Here is a 22,575-nt window from a genome sequence, read left to right as displayed (position 1 = left end):
GCAAACTTTCTCTCTCTCTCTGACTGGGCTCTGGGACGTGTGAAGTATGTCCTGTGGCTATAGAGGTCTGATGAGGCAGCTGATCCACACTTCAGGGCACAGACAAGGCTGCTGCTGGATTTGGCGCCTGGTAACAGGAGATTTCTGTAGCCAGGAAAGAGGGGAACTGGAAATGTGCCTTGCGGAATAGTCCTGGGGAGGCATCGGAGTCTTTTCTCTGGCCTCGGGGGCCCGATGCAGGCAGGTGCACGGAGTCCTTCCTTGGGTTGAGGAGATGATGTAACCTCCACTGACCTGGACTTCTTTGAGTCTGCAGGTGAGTTTCCACTCAGCCTCAGAGTGAGGAAGAGCATCTGAGCAGGTTGGAGGACATTCCCAAGGTCTTCCATCGGCAGCTATGCTGTGTTGTGCTGTGGCAGCTGCAGGATTAGCTGTATGTAATCTTTGAGGTTTCAGGATGCTCTTTAGAAGTGGAGTCTGGTCCAGGCAGCAAAAAGGACAGCTGGACCCATCCTTGGGATGAGGTGGGGCAAGAGGCTGGGAGATTGGCCACAGCTGGACGCAAAGGGGGCTGAGTATCACTGACGCTTGATGAAAATAGCCATAGAGGGATGTCCTGGGTTCTGAAGAGGCGACTGAGCCAGCAGTGTTAGAGTCATCAGAAGGACGAAGAAAACCTGAACAATATTTTTTAACAGCTTTATGGAGATATAATTTGCATACCATATAATTCATCCATTTCAAGTGTACAACTCAGTGTTTTTTAGTATATTCATAGAGTTGTGCATTCATTCATCACCAGAATTAGTTACAGAACTCTTTCGTTACTCAAAAAACAAAACAAAACCCAGTACCCTTTAGCCATCACTCCCTAATCCAACCAGCCCTAGGCAACCTTTAATCTGCTTTTTGTCTCTATACATTTGCCTATTCAAGACATTTCATGTAAATTGAATCATACAGTCCTTTTTGACTGGCTTCTTTTACTTAGCATAATGTTTTCAAGGTTCATCCATATTGTACCAGTGCTTCATTCCTTTCAATGGCTAAATAATGGATACACCACATTTTATTTATCTACTCACCAGTTGATAGAATTTGGGTTGTTTCTATGTTCTGGCTTTTATGAATAATGCTGTTATGAACATTTATGTACAAGTTTTTGTGTGGACATATGTTTCCATTTCTCTTGGGTGTATACTCGGAATGGAATTGCTGGGTAACTCTCTGTTTAACCATCGGAGGAACTGCCAGACTGTTTTAAAGCAGCTGTGACATTTTACATTCCCACCAGCAATGTACGAGGGTTCCAATTTCTCTACATCCTCACCAACACTTGTTAGTATGTTTTTATTTTTATTATTATAGCCTTTCTAGTGGTTGTGGAGTGGCGTCTCATTGTAGTTTTGATTTGCATTTCTCTGATGGCTAATGATATTGAGCATCTCTTCATGTGCTTATTGGCCATTTGTATATCTTCTTAAGAGAAATGTCTTTTCAGATCCTTTGCCCATTTAAAAAATTGGTCTATATGTGTTTTTATTATTGAGTTGTAATAATTCTTTATATATTCTAGATACAAGTCCATTATCAAATATGTTATTTACAAAAATTTTCTCCAATCCTGTGGGTTGTCTTCTCACTTTCTTGATGGTGTCCTTTGAAGCACGAAAGTTTTTATTATGGTGATGTCTAGATTATCCATGTTTTTCTTCTGTTGCTCATACTTTTGGTGTCATAGCTAAGAAACCAATGCCAAATACAAGGTCATCAAGATTTCCCTTATTCTCTTTTAAGAGTTTTATAGTTTTAGCTCTTATATTTAGGCCATTGATCCATTTCCAGTTAGTTTTTGTATATGGTGTGAGGTAGGGGTCCAATTTCATTCTTCTTCACGTGGATATCCAGTTGTCTCAGTACCACTTATTATGGAGACTATTCCTTCCCTACTGAATGGACCTGAAACCCTTGTTGAAAATCATTAGCCATCAATATATGAGTTTATGTCTGGACTTTCAATTCTATTCTATTGGTCTATATATCTATGCTTTTGCCAATACCACACTGTTTTAATTACTGTCACTTTGTAGTAAGTTTTGAAATTGAGGAGTGTGACTCCTCTAACTTTGTTTTTCTTTTTCAAGCTTGCTTAGGCTATTTGGCTTTTCATACACTTTCATATGAATTTGAGGATCAGCTGATCCATTACTGCAAAACAGGCACTTGGAATTTTGATACAGATTGCATTAATTCTGTAGATCAGTTTGGGGGAGTATTGCCATCTTAACGATGTTAAGTTTTTTTATTTATGAACAGATGTTTTTCCATTTATTTGGTCTTCTTTAATTTTTCAACGTTTTATAGTTTTCAAAGTATGAGTTTTGCACATTTTTGTTAAAAGAATTCTTTTGTATTTCTAAGTATTTTACTCTTTTTGGTGCTGTTGTAAATGGAATTGTTTTTTTAATTTCATTTTTGGTATGCTCAAAGCTACTGTACAGAAATACAATTGATTTTTGTACATTCATCTTATACATTGCAAACTTGCTGAACTCATTTATTAATCATTTTTAGTGAATTCCTTATGATTTTCTATGTATAAAATCATGTTATCTGCAAATAGAGACCATTGTACTTGTTCCTTTCCAGTCTGGATGACTTTTATTTCATTTTCTTGCTTAGTTGCCCTGGCTAGAATCTCCAGTACAATGTTGAGTAGAAATTGTGAGAGTTTGCATCCTTGTCTTGTTCTTTTTTTGTGTGAGGAAGATTGGCCCTGAGCTAACATCTGTTGCCAATCCTCCTCTTTTCGCTTGAGGAAGATTGTTGCTGAGCTAAAATCTATTTCAGTCTTCCTTTATTTTACATGGGATGCCACCACAGCATGGCTTGATGAGCAGTGCTAGTCTGTGCTGGGAATCTGAACCAGTGAACCCCAGGCTGCTGAAGCAGAGTGCGTAAACTTAACCACTATGCCACTGGGCTGGCTCCATCCTTGTCTTGTTCTTAATCTTTAGGGGAAAGCATTTAATCTTTCACCATTAAGTAAAAACTCCTTAGCTGTGGTCTTTTCATAGATGCCCTTTATCAGGTTGAAGAAGTTCCTTCTATTCCTAATTTGTTGAGTGTTTTTACCATGAAAAGATGTTAGATTTTGTCAAATGCCCCACCCCACCCGTCTATTGAGATGATCATGTGAGTTTTGTTTTTTAATCTATTGATATAATGTATTGCAAAAATAGATTATGGGATGTTAAACCAACCTTTCATTCCTGGGATAAACCGTTGGTCATGGTGTATAGTTCTTTATATATTGCTGGATTCAATTTGCTAGCATTTTGTTGAGGATTTATGCATCTATATTCATAAGAGATATTGCTGTGTAGTTTTCTTGTGATGACTTTTCTGGTTTTGGTATCAGGGTGTTAATGGTCTCACAGAGTAAGTTGGGAAGTGATCTCTTCTGTTCTGGAAGAGTTTGCGAAGAATTGATATTTATTCTTTAAGTGTTTGGTAGACTTCGCCAGTGAAGCCATCTGGTCCTGGGCTACTGTTTGTGAGAAGGTTATTGATTAATTACTAATTTGAGCTCTTCACTTGTTATGGGTCTATTCAGATTTTTAATTTTTCTTGAGTTAGTTTTAATAGCTTGTGTCTTTCTAGGAGTTTTTTCATTTCATCCATTATCTAATTTATTGGCATACAGTTGTTCATAGTAGCACCTTATGATTCTTTTTATTTCTGTAAAGTCAGTATTAATGTCTCCTCATTTATTTTTGAATTTAGTAATTTGAGTCTTCTCTATTCTCTTGATTAAATTAGCTAAATGTCAATTTTGTTGATCTTTTCAAAAAACCAACTTTTGGTTTTGTTGATCCTATTATATTTCTATTCTCTATTTCATTAATTTCTACTCTAATGCTTATAATTTCCCTCCTTTTGCTTGCTTTGGGTTTAGTTGGCTCTTCTTTTTCCAGTGTCTTAAGGTGGAAAGTTAGGTTGTTTATTTGAGATCCTTTTTTTTTCCTGAGAAAGATTCGCCCTGAGCTAACATCCATGCCAATCTTCCTCTATTTTTTAGTATGTGGGCCACCAGCACAGCATGACTGCTAAGAAAGCAGTATAGGTCCATGCCTGGAAACTGAACCCAAGCTGCCAAAGTGGAGCACACTGAACTGAACCACTAGGCCACCAGGGCTGCCCTTTGAGATCTTCTTTTTTAATGTAGGCATGTACAGCTATAAATTTCCTTCTAAGCGCTGCCTTAGCTGCATCCCATAAATTTTGGTACGCTGTGTCTTCATTTTCATTAATTTCAAAGTATTTTCTAATTCCCCATATGATTTTTTTCTTTGACTCTTTGGTTACTTAGCAATGTCTCATTTAATTTCCACATCCTTGTGAGTTTCCCTAATTTCTTTCTTTTACTAATTTCTAATTTCATAACACTATGATTGGAGAACATTCTTTTTACCATTTCAATCCTTTTAAGTTTATTAAGGCTCGTTTTATGTCCCAGTGTATGTTTTATCCTGGAGAGTACTCCAGGTGGGCTTGAGAAAAATGTGTATTCTGCTGCTGTTGGATAGAGTGTTCCATAGACTTCTGCTGAGCCTAGTTTGTGTAGAGCATAGCTCAAGTCTTTCATTTTCTTGTCAATTTTCACCCAGTTGTTCTATCCAAGATTGAAAGTGGGGTATTATTTTTGAATTGTCAATTTCTCCCCTCAGTTCTGTCAGCCTGCCATGAAACCACAGCATGGAATGAGTGAGCTGGGTTGAGTGTGATGGGGAACCCAGCATTCTTGGCCTTCCATTCCTGGGGTACACTTCCATTCTATGGGTGGAGGAAAGGAATCCCCAACCTCTTGGCCACACTCACTTCTTCAATTTTCAGTTGGAGAGGACAAGGAATGCTAGTGGCCTGTCCCTGCTGGTGAGACAGGATAACTCATGATCAGTTGCTGAGGGAAGAGGAACCCTGTCTTCTTAGCCATACCCACCTGGAATGGAGCTTCCATCAAGCTGAGATGGTTGGGGGTGGGGAGGGAGAGAAAGGGTGGTGGCTCAAATACCACATACTCTTGCTATTCTTACCAAGTTTTAGTAGGTTTTCTTGAATAAATGTTTCTTTATTTGCTGTTTGCTCTTAGAACAATTTCCAGATATAAACTTTTTAAAACAGTTTTCATCAACTTTGCTTGTTTCACCGGGGAGGGAGGGGCTTTGTGGAGCTCCTCATGCTTTCATTGCAGAAGTGGGATCAAAGAATTTATTTTTAACATATAAAGAGTTCTTATGAAATTATTAGGAAAAAATGAACACTCATGCAGAAAAAATGTGCGAAGAACAATAGGCAATTTACTTAAAAATTATAAATGGTCAACTAACCTAAAAATATTGAGCCTCACTTGTAGTCAAAGATATTCAACTCAAAAGAATACGTCTTTTTTTTTTTATCAAATTATCAAAAAAGAGAAGTAATAATACTCAGAATTGTCAAGGCCACGTGTAAACAGACACTTCCCTGCATGGTTGAGGGGACTATAAATTAGTAGGACTATTTTGGAGGGCAGCTTGACAATACGCACCAAGAGTTTTTGAAAACATATGTTCCTTTGGCCTAGTAATCCTATTACTAGGAATTTATCCTAAGAAAATTATCTAACAAGAATTCAAATATATATTATTTATAATATAAAAGTTAAAACAACCTAACGGTATTTCTTAGGGCATTGGGTTACTAAATCACGGTATATTCAAACATAGTCATAAAAAGGATGAGGTAGATATACACGAATTAACACAGGTATTAAAGGTGGAGGAGAATATTACAGAGAAGTATGGCCAATATGATTATTTTTGTAAAATCTAAGCTACCTACAATCATTCTGTCTAATTATATACATGCACATGCATAGAAAAAACACACTGGGAGAAAATATTTTAAATTCTTAATAGTGCATACCTCAGTATAGAAACAGGGGTAGTTTTGATGTTCTTATTTTTGTCCTTCTGTGAGTATGTATGTTTAGATATATCTCCAGTGGACATGTGTTATTTGTACTATGAAGAAAAAACACAAGTTGGGTTTCTTACTGATGGCAGACATAGGAGCCAGGGGCTGTGGGTAGGCAGGGCCAGCAGATCAAGGAAATGTCCAGGCAGAGCTGGGCACTGCAGGGTCAATAGGAGCCCCATTGCCTCCCGGAGCCTCATTCTTCCAAACCGTCCATTTAACAAGTGACAAAGTGGGATGTAAGAGACACTCTAGAGGGAGAATCCACCTGACCTGCCAGCAATTGGACAGGACTCTGAGTTGTAGTACCTGTGAGACGGTGCCTATCAGAAACTGAGTTGTTCAGTGGAAGAGCTCTGGCGTGAGGCACAGCATTTTCCGCCTTTGGAGTCTGAGGTCCATGCTAAGCGAGGAGGAGGCGATGTCCTGAAGGAGGTGGACATGCTGGGCTGGGGCTCTGGAGACTTGATGGGGATGCCCTACTGCAGACCTGGGTATGGGAATAAAAAGAAGCTATCAAAGCAGGTAGTTTGACCCATGGGAGTGGATGATCACCCAGGAAGAGATTACAGTGAGATGAAGATCAAGGGCAGAGGCATGGGGAGAGGAAGGGGAGTCCGGAGGAGAAGTGGCCGGAGATAGTGCAGGAAGGAGGGAAGTGCCCCAGCAGCTGAAGAGGGTGTGAGAGCCAGCAGGCCTGATGCTGCAGAGAAATGGGTCCACTGGCTGCACTGGGGGCCCCTGGAAGCCCCGGGCTCTGAGAGCTGTGCACACACCTAACGGCCACTAGGCGACACTGTGGCCCACCTAACGGCCACTCCTTTGAGCATTGGAGGTTTTCTTTTTATTAAAGACAAATCAGTGTGTGCTGGGGCCCCGCCAATGCCCTGTTTAACAGATGAGATGGCCAGAGAGGGGCTGTGACTTACCCCAGAGCACATATGAGTGTCTTGGCAGAGGTAGGCCTACCTCCTTGCCCCCTGGTTCCTGTCCCAGGCTCTCTCTCCAGTCACCCTCCACAGACAGATCCAGAAAAGTGGCTGGCAGGATCCTAGGTCAGAAGGCAACTGGAGGGTCGTGATGCCCACCAGGCCCAGACCTCCAGCACCAACCGCTTTTCAGGCTTGCCCACAGTGAAATCACCTTCCTTGGTTTTCTCATCCATTCTCTGTCTCCAGTCCCCAATCCCCCCAACCCCCAGTCTCCTTCCACCTGCAGCCACAATGGTGTTTTTCAGTATAAGTTGGATATATTGTACATATATATACATTAATATAGTGTGGATATTATAAGTTGGATATACCGTGTGTATATACATACATTAATGTAATATATATACATTAATAGTACATATACAATATAGTGTATATGTATATATATATACATATATATATATACACTCCTCCTATTCATACCACTAGTGACTCCAGAATGCTCTTTACCCCAGTGTTCATCTTAGTCTGGCCTGCTGGGCTTCGTTCCTCTAGAAGCCATACCCTGAGCAGACACTTGCCTCTTGGGTTTGGTCCGATAAAGCTTGTCTGCTGTGTCCTCTCTACACCTTAGAAGATCTGTTTACTCTTCCAGGAGCTCTCTTTCCAACCCCAATCTCCCCCTCTGACCACCGCTTTGGCCTCAGGTTGGCTTCCCTGACATCCCCATACACTCACTCTGTGGTGCACTTCTCCTTCACTCTAACACCTACCTTTGTCGTGTTTACTTCTTTAACATTTTTTCCCCTCTAGACTGAACTCCAGCATTGTAGGACAGGGTCTATTTTGCTTGCAGCCTGTCCATCAGAGTCCCTCCATAGCTCTCTGAAGCCTATCAGGACTAAGGGTGGCCATGTTGGCAGAGCAGGAGAGGAGCTGGTGCCCAGTGCCACAGGACAGTATCTTTAAGACAGCCCTGCTGGGTACTGAGATACAGTCGAGAGGATCTGCCTGGCTTTGTGGGCAGAGCATCAGTTGTTTTGAACAAACGGGATGCAGAGCAGAATGGTCTACCAGAAGGTTAGCCAGAGCCACAGAATCGAGCGTCCTACAGAAGAGCTCCCACTGTTAGTCTCACTTCCATATCCTAAGACCTGCTATATTGTAGTGTGTTTGAAAGTAAAGATATTGTTGGGTCCAATTTCAGTTCCAAGTTTTGGAAAATGTAGGGGTGCATCTGGAGCATGTAGGTCTCAGCATGGCCTTTGTTCTGACCTGCTCCGAGCTCGCCCAGAGTTGGGGCCAAACAACTCTTGGGCCAGGCAGTGGCAGCAACATGGAGAAACCCACAAAGCTGATGGTGGACCAGCACCTGCCATCCCATAGCTGTGGACACAGCAACTTTGGGCAGTTGGCCCATAGGACCAACACTTTAACATATTTCCCTCTCCTTACTCTGTTATAATAAAGTTGCATCAGTGTGTGTTAATAGAGGCTTTGGATTTTCCTCAATGGATAGGCTGGACATCTGCAGGGCTGCCAAATGCAATTTTGTTACACAAAGGAGGTCATTTATCTCTTTATTTACATAGAGACTTAATAAGGCTAAAGACAGTGATGTCAGCATCATGGTGCAGTGAGTCATTCGCTTAGTCTCTCCTCTTCAAAATACAACTAAATGGACATTCATTAACCAACAGAGGACTCCCTGCACAGCACAATAGGATGTCTGAGAGATCCATGCAGCTATACATCTGAAGGTGGGAGGACTGAGTCCCCAGGAGGCAGTGAAACTAGGTGAGCACACCCCTCCTCCTCCCCAGCGGCAGCAAGCCAGGTCAGGGATCCTCACAAAGCAGCCAGGCATGACTAAAAGAGGAGGTGGGGACAGCTCAGCCTGTGAAAATGCTTTCAGAGTTGCAGCCCAGTCCACAGGAGAGCCCACTGTGCTGTGGTGGCCCCACCGGTGGGAACACTCTACACCAAGCAGTGGCAGCTCAGCCCCATGAAGATACCTGCCCACTGAGCATAGTGCAGGTGAGAAGGCACCCTGCCCACTCAGAAGGTGCCCTGCCTGTGGAGCAGAGCAGCCCATGGGACCCACTGAGTGGCAGCTCAGCCCCTGGGTAGGCACCCCTCCCGCCTAGCATGCAGCAGCTCAGCCAATCCCCTGCTGAGCCCAAAGGCTCTGCTTATGGTACCCGACCTGCCCACCCAGTGCAGAGGCCCTGCCCACATGAGTGCAACCTGCAGAGTGGCTGTGGCCAGCCTGGGCAAACACAGAGTAGCCCTACCTGCACAACTTCCAGCAGATGGCGTAGGATCAGAAAACACAGTTCCTGTTCCCTGCCAATGGTGGCAATTGGAATCTGAGACCTGATACTACCACAAATACACTGGCAAAGGATGAAGTCATCAAACAACATGAAGACCCCTTGTTTCCGTAGTGTAGTGGTTATCACGTTTGCCTCACATGCAAAAGGTCTCCAGTTCGAAACCGGGCAGGAACAACCTCTGGGGCTGGGCCTGTGGCCGAGTGGTTAAGTTTGCTCACTCTGCTTCGGTGGCCCAGGGTTTCACTGGTTTGAATCCTGGGCGTGGACATGGCACCACTCATCAGGCCATGCTGAGGCAGCATCCCACATGCCACAACTAGAAGGACCCACAACTAAAAATGCACAACTATGTACCTGGGGGCTTTGGGAGAAAAAGGAAAAATAAAATCTTAAAAAAAAAAAAATGAAGAACAATAGTAACATTTCAGAGCAGAAAGAAAATGACAAGTCTCTGGAAACCAATCTTGAAGTCACAGAAATTTACAATCTAAATGATAGAGAATTCAAAATAGTTGTCATAAAGAAACTCAATGAGTTAAAAGAAAACTCAGAAAGACAGTTCAATGAGCTCAGGAATAAAATTAACGAGAAGAAGGAATACTTCACCAAAGAGATTCAAACTTAAAATAAAAAAACAGAAATTCGGGACATGAAGAACACAATGAGATTTAAAAAGAAAAATCTAGCAACCATAAAAAATAGAGCCGATGTTATGGAGGAAAGAATTTGTGAATTTGAGGACAGAAATACAGAAATCCTTCCGGTAGAGGAGGAGAGAGAACTAAGATTTTTAAAAAGTGAAGAAATTCTTCAAGAAATATCCAACTCAATTGGGAAAAGCAACATAAGGATTATAGGTATTCAAGAGGGATAAGAGTGAGAGAAAGGAGCAGAGAGCTTGTTGAAAGAAATAATAGCTGAGAACTTCCAAAACCTGGGGAAAGAACTAGACTTACAAATACATGAAGCCAGTAGAACTATTTACATCAGTGCAAAAAGACCTTCTCCAAGGCATGTAATATTAAAACTGGCAAAAAGTCAATGATAAAGAAAAAAATTAAGGGCAGTAAGGTAGAAGAAAATAACCTACAAAGGAACTCTTATCAGGCTTTCAGTGGATTTCTCAGCAGAAACCTTACAGGCTAGGAGAGAATGGAATGATGTATTCAAAATACTCAAAGACAAAAACTTTCAGCCAAGAATACTCTATCCAGTGAAACTATCCTTAAGATACATGGAGGAATAAAAGGTCTCCCAGATAAACAAAATCTGAGCGAGTTCATCACCACTAGACCTCTCTTATAAGAAATGATGGAGGAATCCCTCCAACCTGAAACAAAAAGGCAAAAGTTTACAAAGCTTTGAGCAAGGAGATAAATAGACAGACAAAATCAGAAAATTGAAGCTAACTATGAGAACAGGTTAGCAAACACTTAATTATAACATAAAAGATAAAGGGAAGGAAAGCATCAGAAATAACTATAAATATTTCAATTTACTAACAAACTCACAACACAAGAAAGAATAATTTGTGACAACAACAATTCGGAAGGGGAAGAGGAGGGGATGGAACATGCTTAGGCTAATGGAGGTAAGAAGCTATCAGAAAATGGACTATCTTATCTATGAGATCTTTTATACAAATGTCATGGTAACCACTAAACAAAGAATCAGAATAGAGCCACAAATCATAAATAAACAGAAAACTGAGAAAACCCCCACAGAAAACCACTAAACTGAAATGGCAGTCAGAAATACAAGGGAAGAGAAACAATGGAAATATAGAACAACTGGAAAACAAGAGATAAAATGGCAGTATTAAGGCCTCATATATCAATAATCGCTCTAAATGTAAATGGATTGAATTCTCCAATGAAAAGACAAAGAGCGGCTGGATGGATTAAAAAGCAAGACCCAATAATATGCTGCCTCCAGGAAACACAGCTCAGTTCTAAAGACAAACATAGGCTCAGAGTGAAGGGATGGAAGATGATAAACCAAGCAAATGGCAAGAAAAAGAAAGCAGGTGCTGCCATACTTAGACAAAGCAGACTTCAAGAAAAACAGGCAATGAGAGACAAAGAGGGGCAGTATGTAATGATGAAAAAGGGACATTCCAGCAAGAGGAAATAATATTTGTGAACATATATCCACCTAACACAAGAGCACTAAAGTATCTAAAGCAACTACTAACAGACCTAAAGTGAGAAATTGACAGCAACACAATAATAGTAGGGGACCTTCAAACCCCACTTACATTAATGTATAGATCATCCAGACAGAAAGTCAACAAGGAAACAGTGGCCTTAAATGAAACACTAGACCAGATGGATTTAATAGATATATGTAGAACATTCCATCCAAAAAGAGCAAAACACACATTCTTCTAAGTGCACATGGAACATTCTCAAAGACAGACCATATGCTGGGAAACAAGACAAGCCTTAATAAATTTAAGAAGATTGAACTCAGATCAAGCATCTTTTCCTACCATAATGCTATGAAACTAGAAATCAACTACAAGAAAAAAGCCAGGAAAGTCACAAACATATGCAGACTAAACAACGTGCTGCTGAACAACGAGTGGATCAATGAAGAAATCAAAGGACAAATTTAAAAAAATACTTGGAGACAAATGAAAATGAAAATGAAAATATAACATACCAACTCTTATGGGATGCAGCAAAAGAGGTACTAAGAGGGAAATTTATAGCAATACATGTCCACCTCAACAAACTTGAAAAACCTCAAATAAATAATCTTAAACTATACCTAACAGAACTATAAAAATAAGAACAAAGTCCAAAGTTGATAGAAGGAGGGAAGTAATAAAAATTAGAACAGGAATAAGTGAAATAGAGACTAAAAAACAGTAGAAAGGATCAACAAAAGTAAAACCTGGCTCTTTGAGAAGATAAACAAAATTGACAAACACTTAGCCAGACTTACTAAAAAAAGAGAAGTCTCAAATAAATAAAATTAGAAATGAAAGAGGAGAAATTACAATGGATACCACAGAAATACAAAGGATTATAAGAGAATACTATGAAAAACTATATACCAACAGATTGGATAACCTAGAAGAAATGGATAAATTCTTAGACTCATACAACCTCCCAAAACTGAATCAAGAAGAAATAGAGAATCTGAATAGACCAATCACAAGTACAGAAATTGAAACAGTAATCAAAAATCTTCCCAATATTATATAAGATTTAAAAATCTTTTTTCAGGAGTATTCAGAATTGGACAATAAAAATTGGACAGTCCTTTGTTTCTGCAGGAAGTTTTGACATCTGACAAATAGAATGAAGCTGTGCTCTTTGAACATGGCTCCTTGCTCTCCACCAGAATCTCCTCAGTCGCCAGCCCAATTTTGCCCACTTCCTGAAGAGGAAGGACTCTTTCTAGTTGGAGGGAAGCTAAATCAATATTCAGTACAGGATGTGAGCAGGGGATGGGGAGGGCAGAGAGAAGGGAGAGGGGAAGAAACTCAGGATTGGCTCTTTATAGAGAGAGGTTTGAGGAAAATTCTAGAGAGATTTTAAGTAGCTGCAGGCTGAGATGGAAGTGGTCAGGAGAACTCCTTCCGAACGTCTTGGGATTCCAAACGTCTAGGGATAAATACTTTAAAAAACACAAAATAGGTCCGTAGGAATAAGTATATAAAGCAATGAGTATGGTCATTATATTGTCCAAATTCAAAATCAGGACATTTGACCTGTAATTGGACGATGTAATCGGAACTGAGACAGCCCACCCCTTGCAGATGAGGGGTGCCAGGCTAATGTGCATGAACCCTAATGAAAATGCTCGTCCGTGAAGCAAGAGGTTGGACCAGATGGTTCCTCATTCCCTGTCAGTCTTCTGTGTGACTGGTGGTGGCCGTGTTGGGACAGTAGGGGAGGTTAGCAAGAGGACAGAGGGTCTATCCCTTCTGACCTCTCCTGAGCTCACGCCTTGGGATCAAAGAGTATACTGAGTTCTTAAATTTAGATCAAGTTTGCAGAGAAAATTGACTTAGATGAGCCACAGGCCAAAGATGGGGAGGGAAAGGCTACTTTCATTTTAGCACAAGATTCTTGGTTTAGAGTCTCGTTTTGCTTGTTTGGTGAGTGTGTGTGTGTGTGTGTGTGTTGAAGCTCACTCACCCTTCATACTGAACATCACACTGGAAGAGCAAGCAGCTCCAGAACAAAACCTTACAGTCAGAAGGTCTTCCGTCCACCATTATTTTAAGGACGGGGCTGCACAATGCAAAATGATCAGAGCTTTAGTAATTACCGTCTTTTAAAAGTAATCTTTATTGAGTAAACTATGTATAGCAAAAAAAAAAAAAAAAAAGCGTGAACATGTAGACACAATAGAGGTATATTATCTTAGTCTCCAAATTGCATGTAATAAACTCGCTATGACTGCCTTGAAAAGAAAACACAGAGCCTTTGGTGCAGGAGCTTTGAAACCCCAACCCGTAGCTTGATAACACCCTGGCAGGTCTTCAAAAAGATAAGGCATATGTGTATTTTGGAAACTTCAGCAATAAGTTGGTTTTCCAAAACGTATGAATATGTATGCAGCCATTAAACAGGATATTCAGCTTTTTTTTTGAACTTCAAATGCTAATTTTTATTCTAAAAATAGGTAGACACACCTTCGGTTAGCTTTTAAAAACCTGTTTCTTGGTTTCTCATGTGCTATTCGGCTTTTGACATATTCTTTTAAACTATCATTTAAACCATTAGGACAACTACATATAGAAAAAGTGACTGTTCATTCATTGCTTTAGTTATTTGTATTCCATTCCTCTTAGCCTAAGACTCCTTTAACCCAGCTTCTAGACCCAAGAGCTCTCTGTTACATTCAATGTTAGACCATCAGCTGCCCATCTTTAAATTCCATCGAAGATATAAAATCAAATAAAATCAAAACAAGTTAATTTAGTGCCTACAATAGGCAAGGCCTTCTCATGGGTGCTATAGAGGAAACGAAGCATAAAATTCTATCACTAGAGAGTTGACAACTTAGTTACAGATGGACTCTTGAGTTCTCACTGCTTCGGGGCTGATAGTCAATTTCTTCCCACCCCAAATGAGCCAGCCTGATAGGTTATGGGTAACGGTGGATGTGAAACTACAGTCATGAGCTCCATAATGATGTTTTTGTCAACAATGGATCTCATATCTGATTGTGGCTCCATAAGATTAGTACCACACAGCTAGGTGTGTGGTAGACTGTACCACTGTTTGTGTATGTACACTCTATGATGTTCACACAACGATGTGTTTCTCAGAATGTATCCCCATCACAAAATGATGCATGACCATATTTTTGGGTTTGACTACTGTTTTTAATCACCCTTGACTGGCCTCATTGCATATGCTCGGTTGTTAGTCATCTGTCACATTCACATTATTGTGTGGTAATTTAGACTGGTCTTTCATTTCAAGGACTTAACCAACATTTTTAATGAATTCATCATTTTTAATATCAAATTTTTTGGTACTGATTTTCTTCAATAAGTCGAAAAACATAAGCCAGGTTAACAGAGGGTAGAGTGGAAATACATGGCTCTTTTAGAAGTTACAAATTTTTAGTGTACCGTCAATTATTAGTCTTGCTGCTACAAGGTGTCTACTGAATAGTCAGTTTCTTTAATGTTTACATTTTCTGAAAATTCTCTTTGTTACATTTTCAGCTACATAAAGGTTATAACAGCCACATCTGCCAAATCTTGGATGGCAGCCTGACACCATCGCAAAGCTTGACATCTCACTTCTTCCAGACAGAAGAGAATCTATAAACTTGACTTCCTTCCTACATGGTTTACTGACAGCTCTTTGGAAGGACCTGCTTTTGAAAAAGTTAGGATGAAATTTCATAGCATGTTATTTACACTTGTTGCACCATAACTTTTCTTCTCTGCTAAATAGGTTGAAACTTAATCTTGGGAGTTAGTCAAAGCTAATCATTCCAACAATAAAGTTAACCTACTAAGACTGCAATTTCCTTTTGGGGAACATTAATTTCTAGTCAATAAAATTTGCGTGTGTATGTTTAATGAATAGTTCTCCTTCCCAATTTACTTCAGTCTTTTTAACTTTCTTTTTTGAGGAAGATTAGCCTTGAGCTAACTCCTGCTAGTCCTCCTCTTTTTTGCTGAGGAAGCCTGGCCCTGAGCTAACATCTGTGCTCATCTTCCTCTTCTTTATACTTGGGATGCCTACCACAGCATGGTGTGCCAAGCGGTGGCATGTCCGCACCCGGGATTCGAACCGGCGAACCCCAGGCCGCCGAGAGGCGGAACGTGCGAACTTAACCACTGTGCCACCGGGCTGGCCCCCTTTACTTCGGTCTTATATTGAGTGTTCGTTGTAGGTAAATACAGGCAAATACCATGTTTTGAGAACACAAATCCATGCTAAAGCGACCTTGGGAAGTGGGAAGGAGAGAATAAACACTCAGAAGTTTGGGCCAAGGGTGTCTTGACCTCCAGGGAAAGGGCACGGAGAGCTGGGTTTTCTGGTGCACTCTACATACTGGGACCTGCTTCCCTTTGTTGTCGGCGCTATAGTCTGGGAGCAGAGTGTGTTGTCATCGGGGCGTTGGAGCAGAGTCAGTGCCCGGGAAGAGGGCATTGGTCCCACGGGCAGCAAACACAGGGTCCTTTCTTGGAGGGAAGCATTTTGTCACCACGTGTGTGAACGAAAGGAAGGCCCCGGTGCCACAGTCCTTGCTCGCTAGGCAAACGCAATAAAAGCTCACTTCCTTCTAAGGGGAACTCAGCTGAGTAACAGGAACTCTTCCTTTTCTTCTTTCGAATGGACTTAACTGGAGTGTCCCAAAGAAAAGATGAAAAAACAACTCACACTTGGATGTTGTGCCAAGGAGGAGAATAAGTTATCATTTCTTAATCTTCCTACAATGCTCGTTTAAAAGGTTCTTGAGACAGTAATAAGGCAAATTCAACAATCCCTTTGATATCAAGTTCCAAAGCACTGGGGTTAGAATGCAGCCAAAACAAAGTGGTCCTTGGTTTTAGAAATCTGTAATAACCTGGGGAGATGAGGGTGTGACCATTGCTTTTCTCTTCTATAACTAAGTCTCTGTCTGCCACACAAAGTAGACTTACCGCTGATGGCCAAGAGTCATTGTTCAACAAAAGCAGGCCAGTCAAAAGGCCGGTTTGACAACTTAACTAATGGGTCCAATAAATGATGAGCCTGCCCCAAATTTGTGGAAATAGACATTGTCACTGCCTTATTAACACATTCTCGGGAAATGAAAAAACTGGTGTGACACAAAAGGAGCAACGAAGAAAGCAAGGTAACACCCAGAGTACACAAAATTGTCTAGAAGATTCTAATTTAGCTTTGCCTAAAAACACGAGATGCATCATCAGGGATACTCATTCCAGTACCAAATCATTTTTCTAAGGCCAGCCTAGGTTTCTGGAGAGAATAGGCTCTCTGTAGGGGAAAACAAAAACAAAAACAAAAAAAGCCTTAAAACTCACTGAAATTTTCTACAGCTCAAAGTTCCAGGAAGAAGAATGTTAAAATACACAACGTGTATAAGTCGTCCTAAGTTGCCTCAAAACCAATGATTACAACGACGTAGGAGAGCTGTGCGCGTCTGCCTATAAAGCTGTACAAAGTTGGAGAGTGGTGGTGAAACCTCATGGCTGGAGATCAGCCTGTGGCACCTGGAGCACCTCGAGGTCTATTCCCAGAAAAGCTGGGGGTGGGTGGGTTGGGGTCACCGGCAGTAGCTGTGAAGCAAAGAAGGAACTTTCAACAGGTAACCACCGGAGCGCTAAGTTCCCGAAGACGGTCTCTGAGCAACCCTGATTGGCTGGTGGACTCTATTAAAGGTCTGAAGAAAATATAACTTTCTACTCATTTAGGGCACTTACGGCCTGCTAGTAATTAACAGTCGAGAGGCATGGGTAAAGCAATGTAAGGATGCAAAACAGGATGGACGGAGGAGGCGGGATGGAGATGGCACCAGGCCTGACATGTGCTGAAAGCTGACCAAGTGCTGGGCACTAAGCCACACACGCCCCAGCCGCTGGGCAAGGAGGTGGGACATGAGGCCACAGGAACCCGTGAGGAAATGCTCACAACTTTGGGAAAGTTGTCTGAGGAAGTTTCAAACCCTGGCTTTTAAAAAATAAAGTAAGTAGCCCCTGAAGGAGGAGGGATGGAGATGTGCCGAGTAGGCCTGGCCCCACCTGAGTCACAGGACAGCTATGGACCATCTTCCCAACTCTCAATTTTCAAAACTCAGTCATTTGGTGAGAATTTTAAAGCATTTTCTCTTAAACAAACAGTATCTTATAAAGCAGAAAGCAAAACCTATAGAAAATTTTAAGACAAAAACCAAAGAAATACTATTTTGCTACGCCGGCTACTCTGAGCTTGACCCCAGAGACCTGGAGAGCCAAGGGACTCTGATTGCTGTGACCTGGCTCCTGGCCCTGATAAGCGGAGGCGGCGGCAGGCGTGGAAGACATCAGAATGGGCTGGGAGGCAACGCTGCATGGGGGCTGCAGCAGTTAAGGGAAAGGAGAAATTGAGGCAGGGGGCAGCAGCTCAACACAGAGGGAGAACAGGGAGGGAGCAAAACAGCGGCAGATCTTCTGACAGCAGACTAGAGCAACTAAGAGACAGAAGCTAGAAGGAGCCTGTTCTCTGGGAGGAAGTCACCGCCACCAACATCTCTCCAGAAGAGTTCGCAGGTGTCTGGGATGCAGCCCCTCGCAGGATAAGGCTCCCTTCACTCTCTGTCCTCATGAGGCACCCACAGGGAGCTCCACCTAGCAGCATCCAGGAAGGACACTTCAGGTAGACTTAGAGACCTATTTTCTTTAAAAAAAAAAAAAAAAGTGCTCAAATTAACTAGACTGTGAGTTCCTCAAAAGCTTTTATTCTTTTTTTTTTGACCAGCGCACACTGCCTGGTACACACTGCCAGGCAGGCATTCCAAAAAAATTTTTAATAGGCTATTTATAACACTGGGAGGATTTCCTTTCAGTGTTTCAGAAAAGGTGATTTCTCTTGGAAAGGGTTTGTTCTTCTACGACTCTGGATAACAGAGGTTTTGTCCTACCTTTTATAAGCCACCTCAGACAGACAGTGGAATACCTTAGATTAACATTTAAGTGCTTTGAAAGGGTAGTTAAAAACTCTCAAGAGACATTCAAGAGTTGTCATCACTGCAGGGAAGACAGTGGCTTCTGCAGCCCAGCGAGGCTTCGTCATACTCAGAGGACACAGAAAATGTCTTCTGTGTCCCTCCCTGATCAGGGACCTCCAGGACAGCTCCCCTGGTTGATTCCAGCAAGTCTTCTGGCAGAAGGCAGGCCAGCAGAGGGACTGTGAACTTCTCCGAGCGGCCCAGGCCTCACACAGCAGCATGGCCAACCCAGTACCAGTGGTTTAGCTACTGAGCACGTCATCCTGGAAGTGCCTCCCACATCTGTCCCACCAAACGAGACGCAGAGAACCAGAATCAGGCCTTCAGAGCATCTAAGGAGCAAGCTCCCTTCTCTCTCCACTGAATGCCCTGGTGTTCCATGTGCAGTAGACCTGGACAGAGTTTTCACAAATTAAATAACTTTCTTAAAATACAACAAAATATCGTTACATACAACTCTCTTTGAAAAGTCCTTCCAATTCAATTCTCAAAATTAACTTACAAAATTCTGTGCAAAAAACACGGACTCAAATAAATAGGGGGAAAAAAGTGGGAAGAGCTAAACTGTTCGTGTTTTTTAAATTAAAAGTTACAAACACCAGCTGCACTTCAAAGTCTTTGAAGGATGAAATGCATCAAGGAGGCTATGAGAAACAGCCCTCTGAGTCAGAGTTGCATTTTCAAGTGAGGTTTTTCTGTGTTCAGAATTCACAATGGATTGATGCCCCCGCTGAGATCCCGCACCACGCCCTCTTTGACCAGCTTGAGAAGGAACGTGGTCTCCGTCGTCACATTATGCATGGTCTGAAAGTTCATGGCAGCCATGCAGAGGTTGTCAAAGTAATGCAAAGGTCTTTTGGGTTCACTGAGGTCATATCCAAAGCCTGCCAAACTGACTTCATCGCACAGATGTGTGGCCAAGACAACAGCAATGATGCCAATGGTGGGGACATTCTGAAACAGACAAAAGGCAAAAAAAGTCTTAGCACAATTCAGTGCTTTCAAGTAGCACACTACACGCTATGCAAGTGATAAAGGGTGCATTGGGGGCTGCAATTTTACACATCATAGAATTTTTTTTTTTTTTAAAGATTGGCACCTGAGCTAACAACTGTGGCCAATCTTTTTTTTTTTTTTTTCCTGCTTTATCTCCCCAAATCCCCCTGGTACATAGTTGTATATCTTAGTTGCAGGTCCTTCTAGTTGTGGCCACAGAATTTTAAAGTCTGACTTCCCATCCAAGTCCCTAGACTCTAAAACTAGCCTGTAACGGGAACACTTTTCAAACACCACCTGAAGTTCTTCTTGTACCAAGCTAAAAGGTGTTCTTTCTGAAACTTCTGCTCACTGGTCCTATGTGTGATGACCAGAATCGCAAAACAAGCCCATTTCCTCTCTCACATGACAAACATCTACAAGGTCTGCTCCGGGATAAGCAGCCCCAGGACCTTCCACAGTCCTTCTCGGGACATGGGTTCTGGAGCCTGCCCCTTCCTGGCTGGCTCCCGTGGACAGGCTCTGTGTGAGAACAGAGCGGCCTCAGCTCCACCACTGAAGACTGTGTTCACCCCTTGCCTGAAGCCACGTCCCACTTAAGAGCCCCATTTGCTTTTCTGGCAATAACACCTCCAGGCCATTTTCACATGTACAGCTGCTAGGCTAGAAACACTTCTGCTCACTCTCTGTTTGGGCAAATACATTTTTAGGCCCAAATTAAGGGCTTTCACATTTGTTCCGTCCAAAACGTAGCCTACTGCCTTTGGCCTAGAGCACCAAATGGCCAGACCATTCTGGATTCTGACTGTCTCACTACTCCCTCCTCATGTCCCATGTCTTGCCACTTGCACATCTGGACTCGTGCTTTCTGGCTCTCCATGCCAGTCCTGGGTGAAGGCAGTGCACACGCAGAGAGGAAGACAGAAAGCCCGCAGCTGTCCCAGCCCTCGCTGAAGGCTGCTGCGCATTACTCATCGAGACTCTTGTGGAGCTCTTCATGTGCAAGTGGACCTCCTCTGTTCATCTTAGCTAAGTCGGTGGCTGCCAGAAACAACTGCCCTTCTCTGTAAACTGGAACAAGAGTGAACCCTTCAGAGTTCACAGATTAAGGTGGGATTAGGCAGCCTCGACTGAACCCACCGTTCCTTCAAAACCGCTGCCTGCTCCTCGGTGTGTTGCGTCTACCTCTCAAAGCCAACCTCACTTGCTAAAAAGGAACTCAACAGTCAATCTGCATGTTTGGAAATAGAAACTAAGAGAAATCAACCCAAAGGAAGCCTTCCTCCTGTTCAGCCCTAGGACCCGAAGGCAGTGTCGTGTCTTCTCCACCTGTGGCCAGCTCGGCACCCAGCACATCTGGGACAGTCCGTCAGTGTTTGCAGAAGGAGTACATGAAATCAACCCTTCACATGGCAAAACTATCAGAAACTACCCAAAGCATGTTATCTCCAGAACATACGCCCAAAGATGACACCTCATCACCCACAGACTCCCTCTCTGCTGGAAGGGCACATGCATGAGGTTTCTGACAACGCAATTTCAGACCAGAAGTCAGCTTTTAAGTTACTATTTTTATCCAAAAGAAAAACATCATTTTATCCATTATAGAAATAAACAAGTATTCAATTCAAGTAATAAATGGATTATAAAGCAGAAAGAAAACGTCTATAGACTCACCCTCCAGAGAAGGGCATTCTTCACAGTTTGGTGTTTATTTCTAAGCTTTTTCCTATGCATCTATAGATACATTTTTATTTTTAAACAAAAATGGGATTATATACGTGTTCTGTAACTTGATTTTCTTGCTTAATATATTGTGGAGGTGCTATCATATCCACTAGTTTTTCTTCATCCTGAACAGTCACACGATATTGTACCAACTATACCGTAAGATGTCTAAACAATCCCCTGCTGATGGAGGCTCAGGCGGTTTTTAGTTCTTCACTATTAATGCCACAGTGAACATCCTAGCACAGCCTTGCATATTTCTCTGATTTCCCCATAACAAAATTTTTGGAGTCAAATTGCTGGGTCAAAGACTACTCATATTTAAAATTAATATATGCTGCCAAACTACCTTCCAGAAAAAGTACCAACTTATAATTCTATCTACCTCCCTGCCAAACAAGAACATTATCAAGCTTTTACATCTTTCCTAAGAAAACAAGCAAAAAATGTCATTGTGGCTCGAATTTGCTTTACTTGGTAATTGGTGAAGTTGAACATTTTATCATGTATTTCTTGGCTGTATTAATTTCTTTCGTGAAATGTCTGTTTATATCTTTTCCCCATTTTTTATTGGCTTATATTTTTATTTTTGATTTAATAAGATCTCTTTGTACTTTGAGAGTGTAACCTCTGTCATATATATAAATTTCCCCCACTTAACTGGTATTCTAACTTTCCCATTCAGCAATTTCATATTTTGTGGTTAAATCTATTTTTTAAAGGTTACTTTTTAAATAAAATCTACCTACAAAACCAACAAATGGGCATTTGCCTGTGTTTAAAAAAAATTCTATGGAATTTAATAAGGAAACAGGGCAGTTTAAAGGATACAGAAATCTAAGGACACTGAAAGATACTTAAGTATATTTATAGTGAAACCTCTTTATAACTTAAAGAATCTTGCCAAAGTCTGTTTAAGTCTTTTTCTTTTAACTGTTTTGTAAAAAGTGATGCCAACAGTTAGGTTAAAAGTAGCCTACAGTCTGGGGGACCCCACATGCTTCCATGTGGGAGAGGAGCTGAAGCAAGCTGAAAAATGATCCTAGTCACAGGCCCTGATGGTGGCTGGGAGGGGTCGAGCCACTCTCCTCTGAGAGGGAAAACGCACCACCTCCAACTGGAAAACTGGCCCTGGGCATGGTCCAGCAATGGGCAGAAACTACGTGGTCCTCACGGGGTGCCCACAGCCGGAGAGGCAGGAAAGCACCCGAGGGGGCCGAGTCCCTGAGGAAGACGACGGCCTGCTTAGCGAAGAGCTTCAGCTCTGAGAAATGCTTCACGTGGAGCTGGGTATTCAAGCCTGCGCTGGAGCCAGAGCTGGATTTAGCTGATCACAGTAAAGAACTAGGCTTTTGCTTTCAAGGAACCTA

The 22,575-nt window shown here is 41.9% G+C and overlaps 1 protein-coding gene and 1 non-coding gene across 3 annotated transcripts in view; one reads left to right on the top strand and one right to left on the bottom strand.

Annotated features, from left to right (window-relative positions):
* The first annotated feature begins 9,387 nt into the window (after nucleotides 1–9,387).
* TRNAV-CAC (transfer RNA valine (anticodon CAC)) lies at nucleotides 9,388–9,460 on the top strand. Its single transcript has one exon. It is a non-coding gene; the product is annotated as a tRNA-Val (tRNA).
* An 8,724-nt stretch (nucleotides 9,461–18,184) lies between these two features.
* The window catches only part of ST3GAL5 (ST3 beta-galactoside alpha-2,3-sialyltransferase 5), a 45,756-nt gene continuing 41,365 nt past the window's right edge, over nucleotides 18,185–22,575 (bottom strand). For both annotated transcript variants that reach the window (XM_046661903.1, XM_046661904.1), the window contains exon 7: nucleotides 18,185–19,435. In XM_046661903.1, coding sequence (XP_046517859.1) covers nucleotides 19,190–19,435 — 246 coding nt within the window. In that variant the 3' untranslated portion in view covers nucleotides 18,185–19,189. The remainder of the gene's footprint in view (nucleotides 19,436–22,575) is intronic.

This window comes from Equus quagga, chromosome 5 (genome assembly GCF_021613505.1).
Source record: "Equus quagga isolate Etosha38 chromosome 5, UCLA_HA_Equagga_1.0, whole genome shotgun sequence".
NCBI classification, from domain to species: domain Eukaryota; kingdom Metazoa; phylum Chordata; class Mammalia; order Perissodactyla; family Equidae; genus Equus; species Equus quagga.
This window is presented reverse-complemented; position numbering and strand designations above follow the sequence as displayed.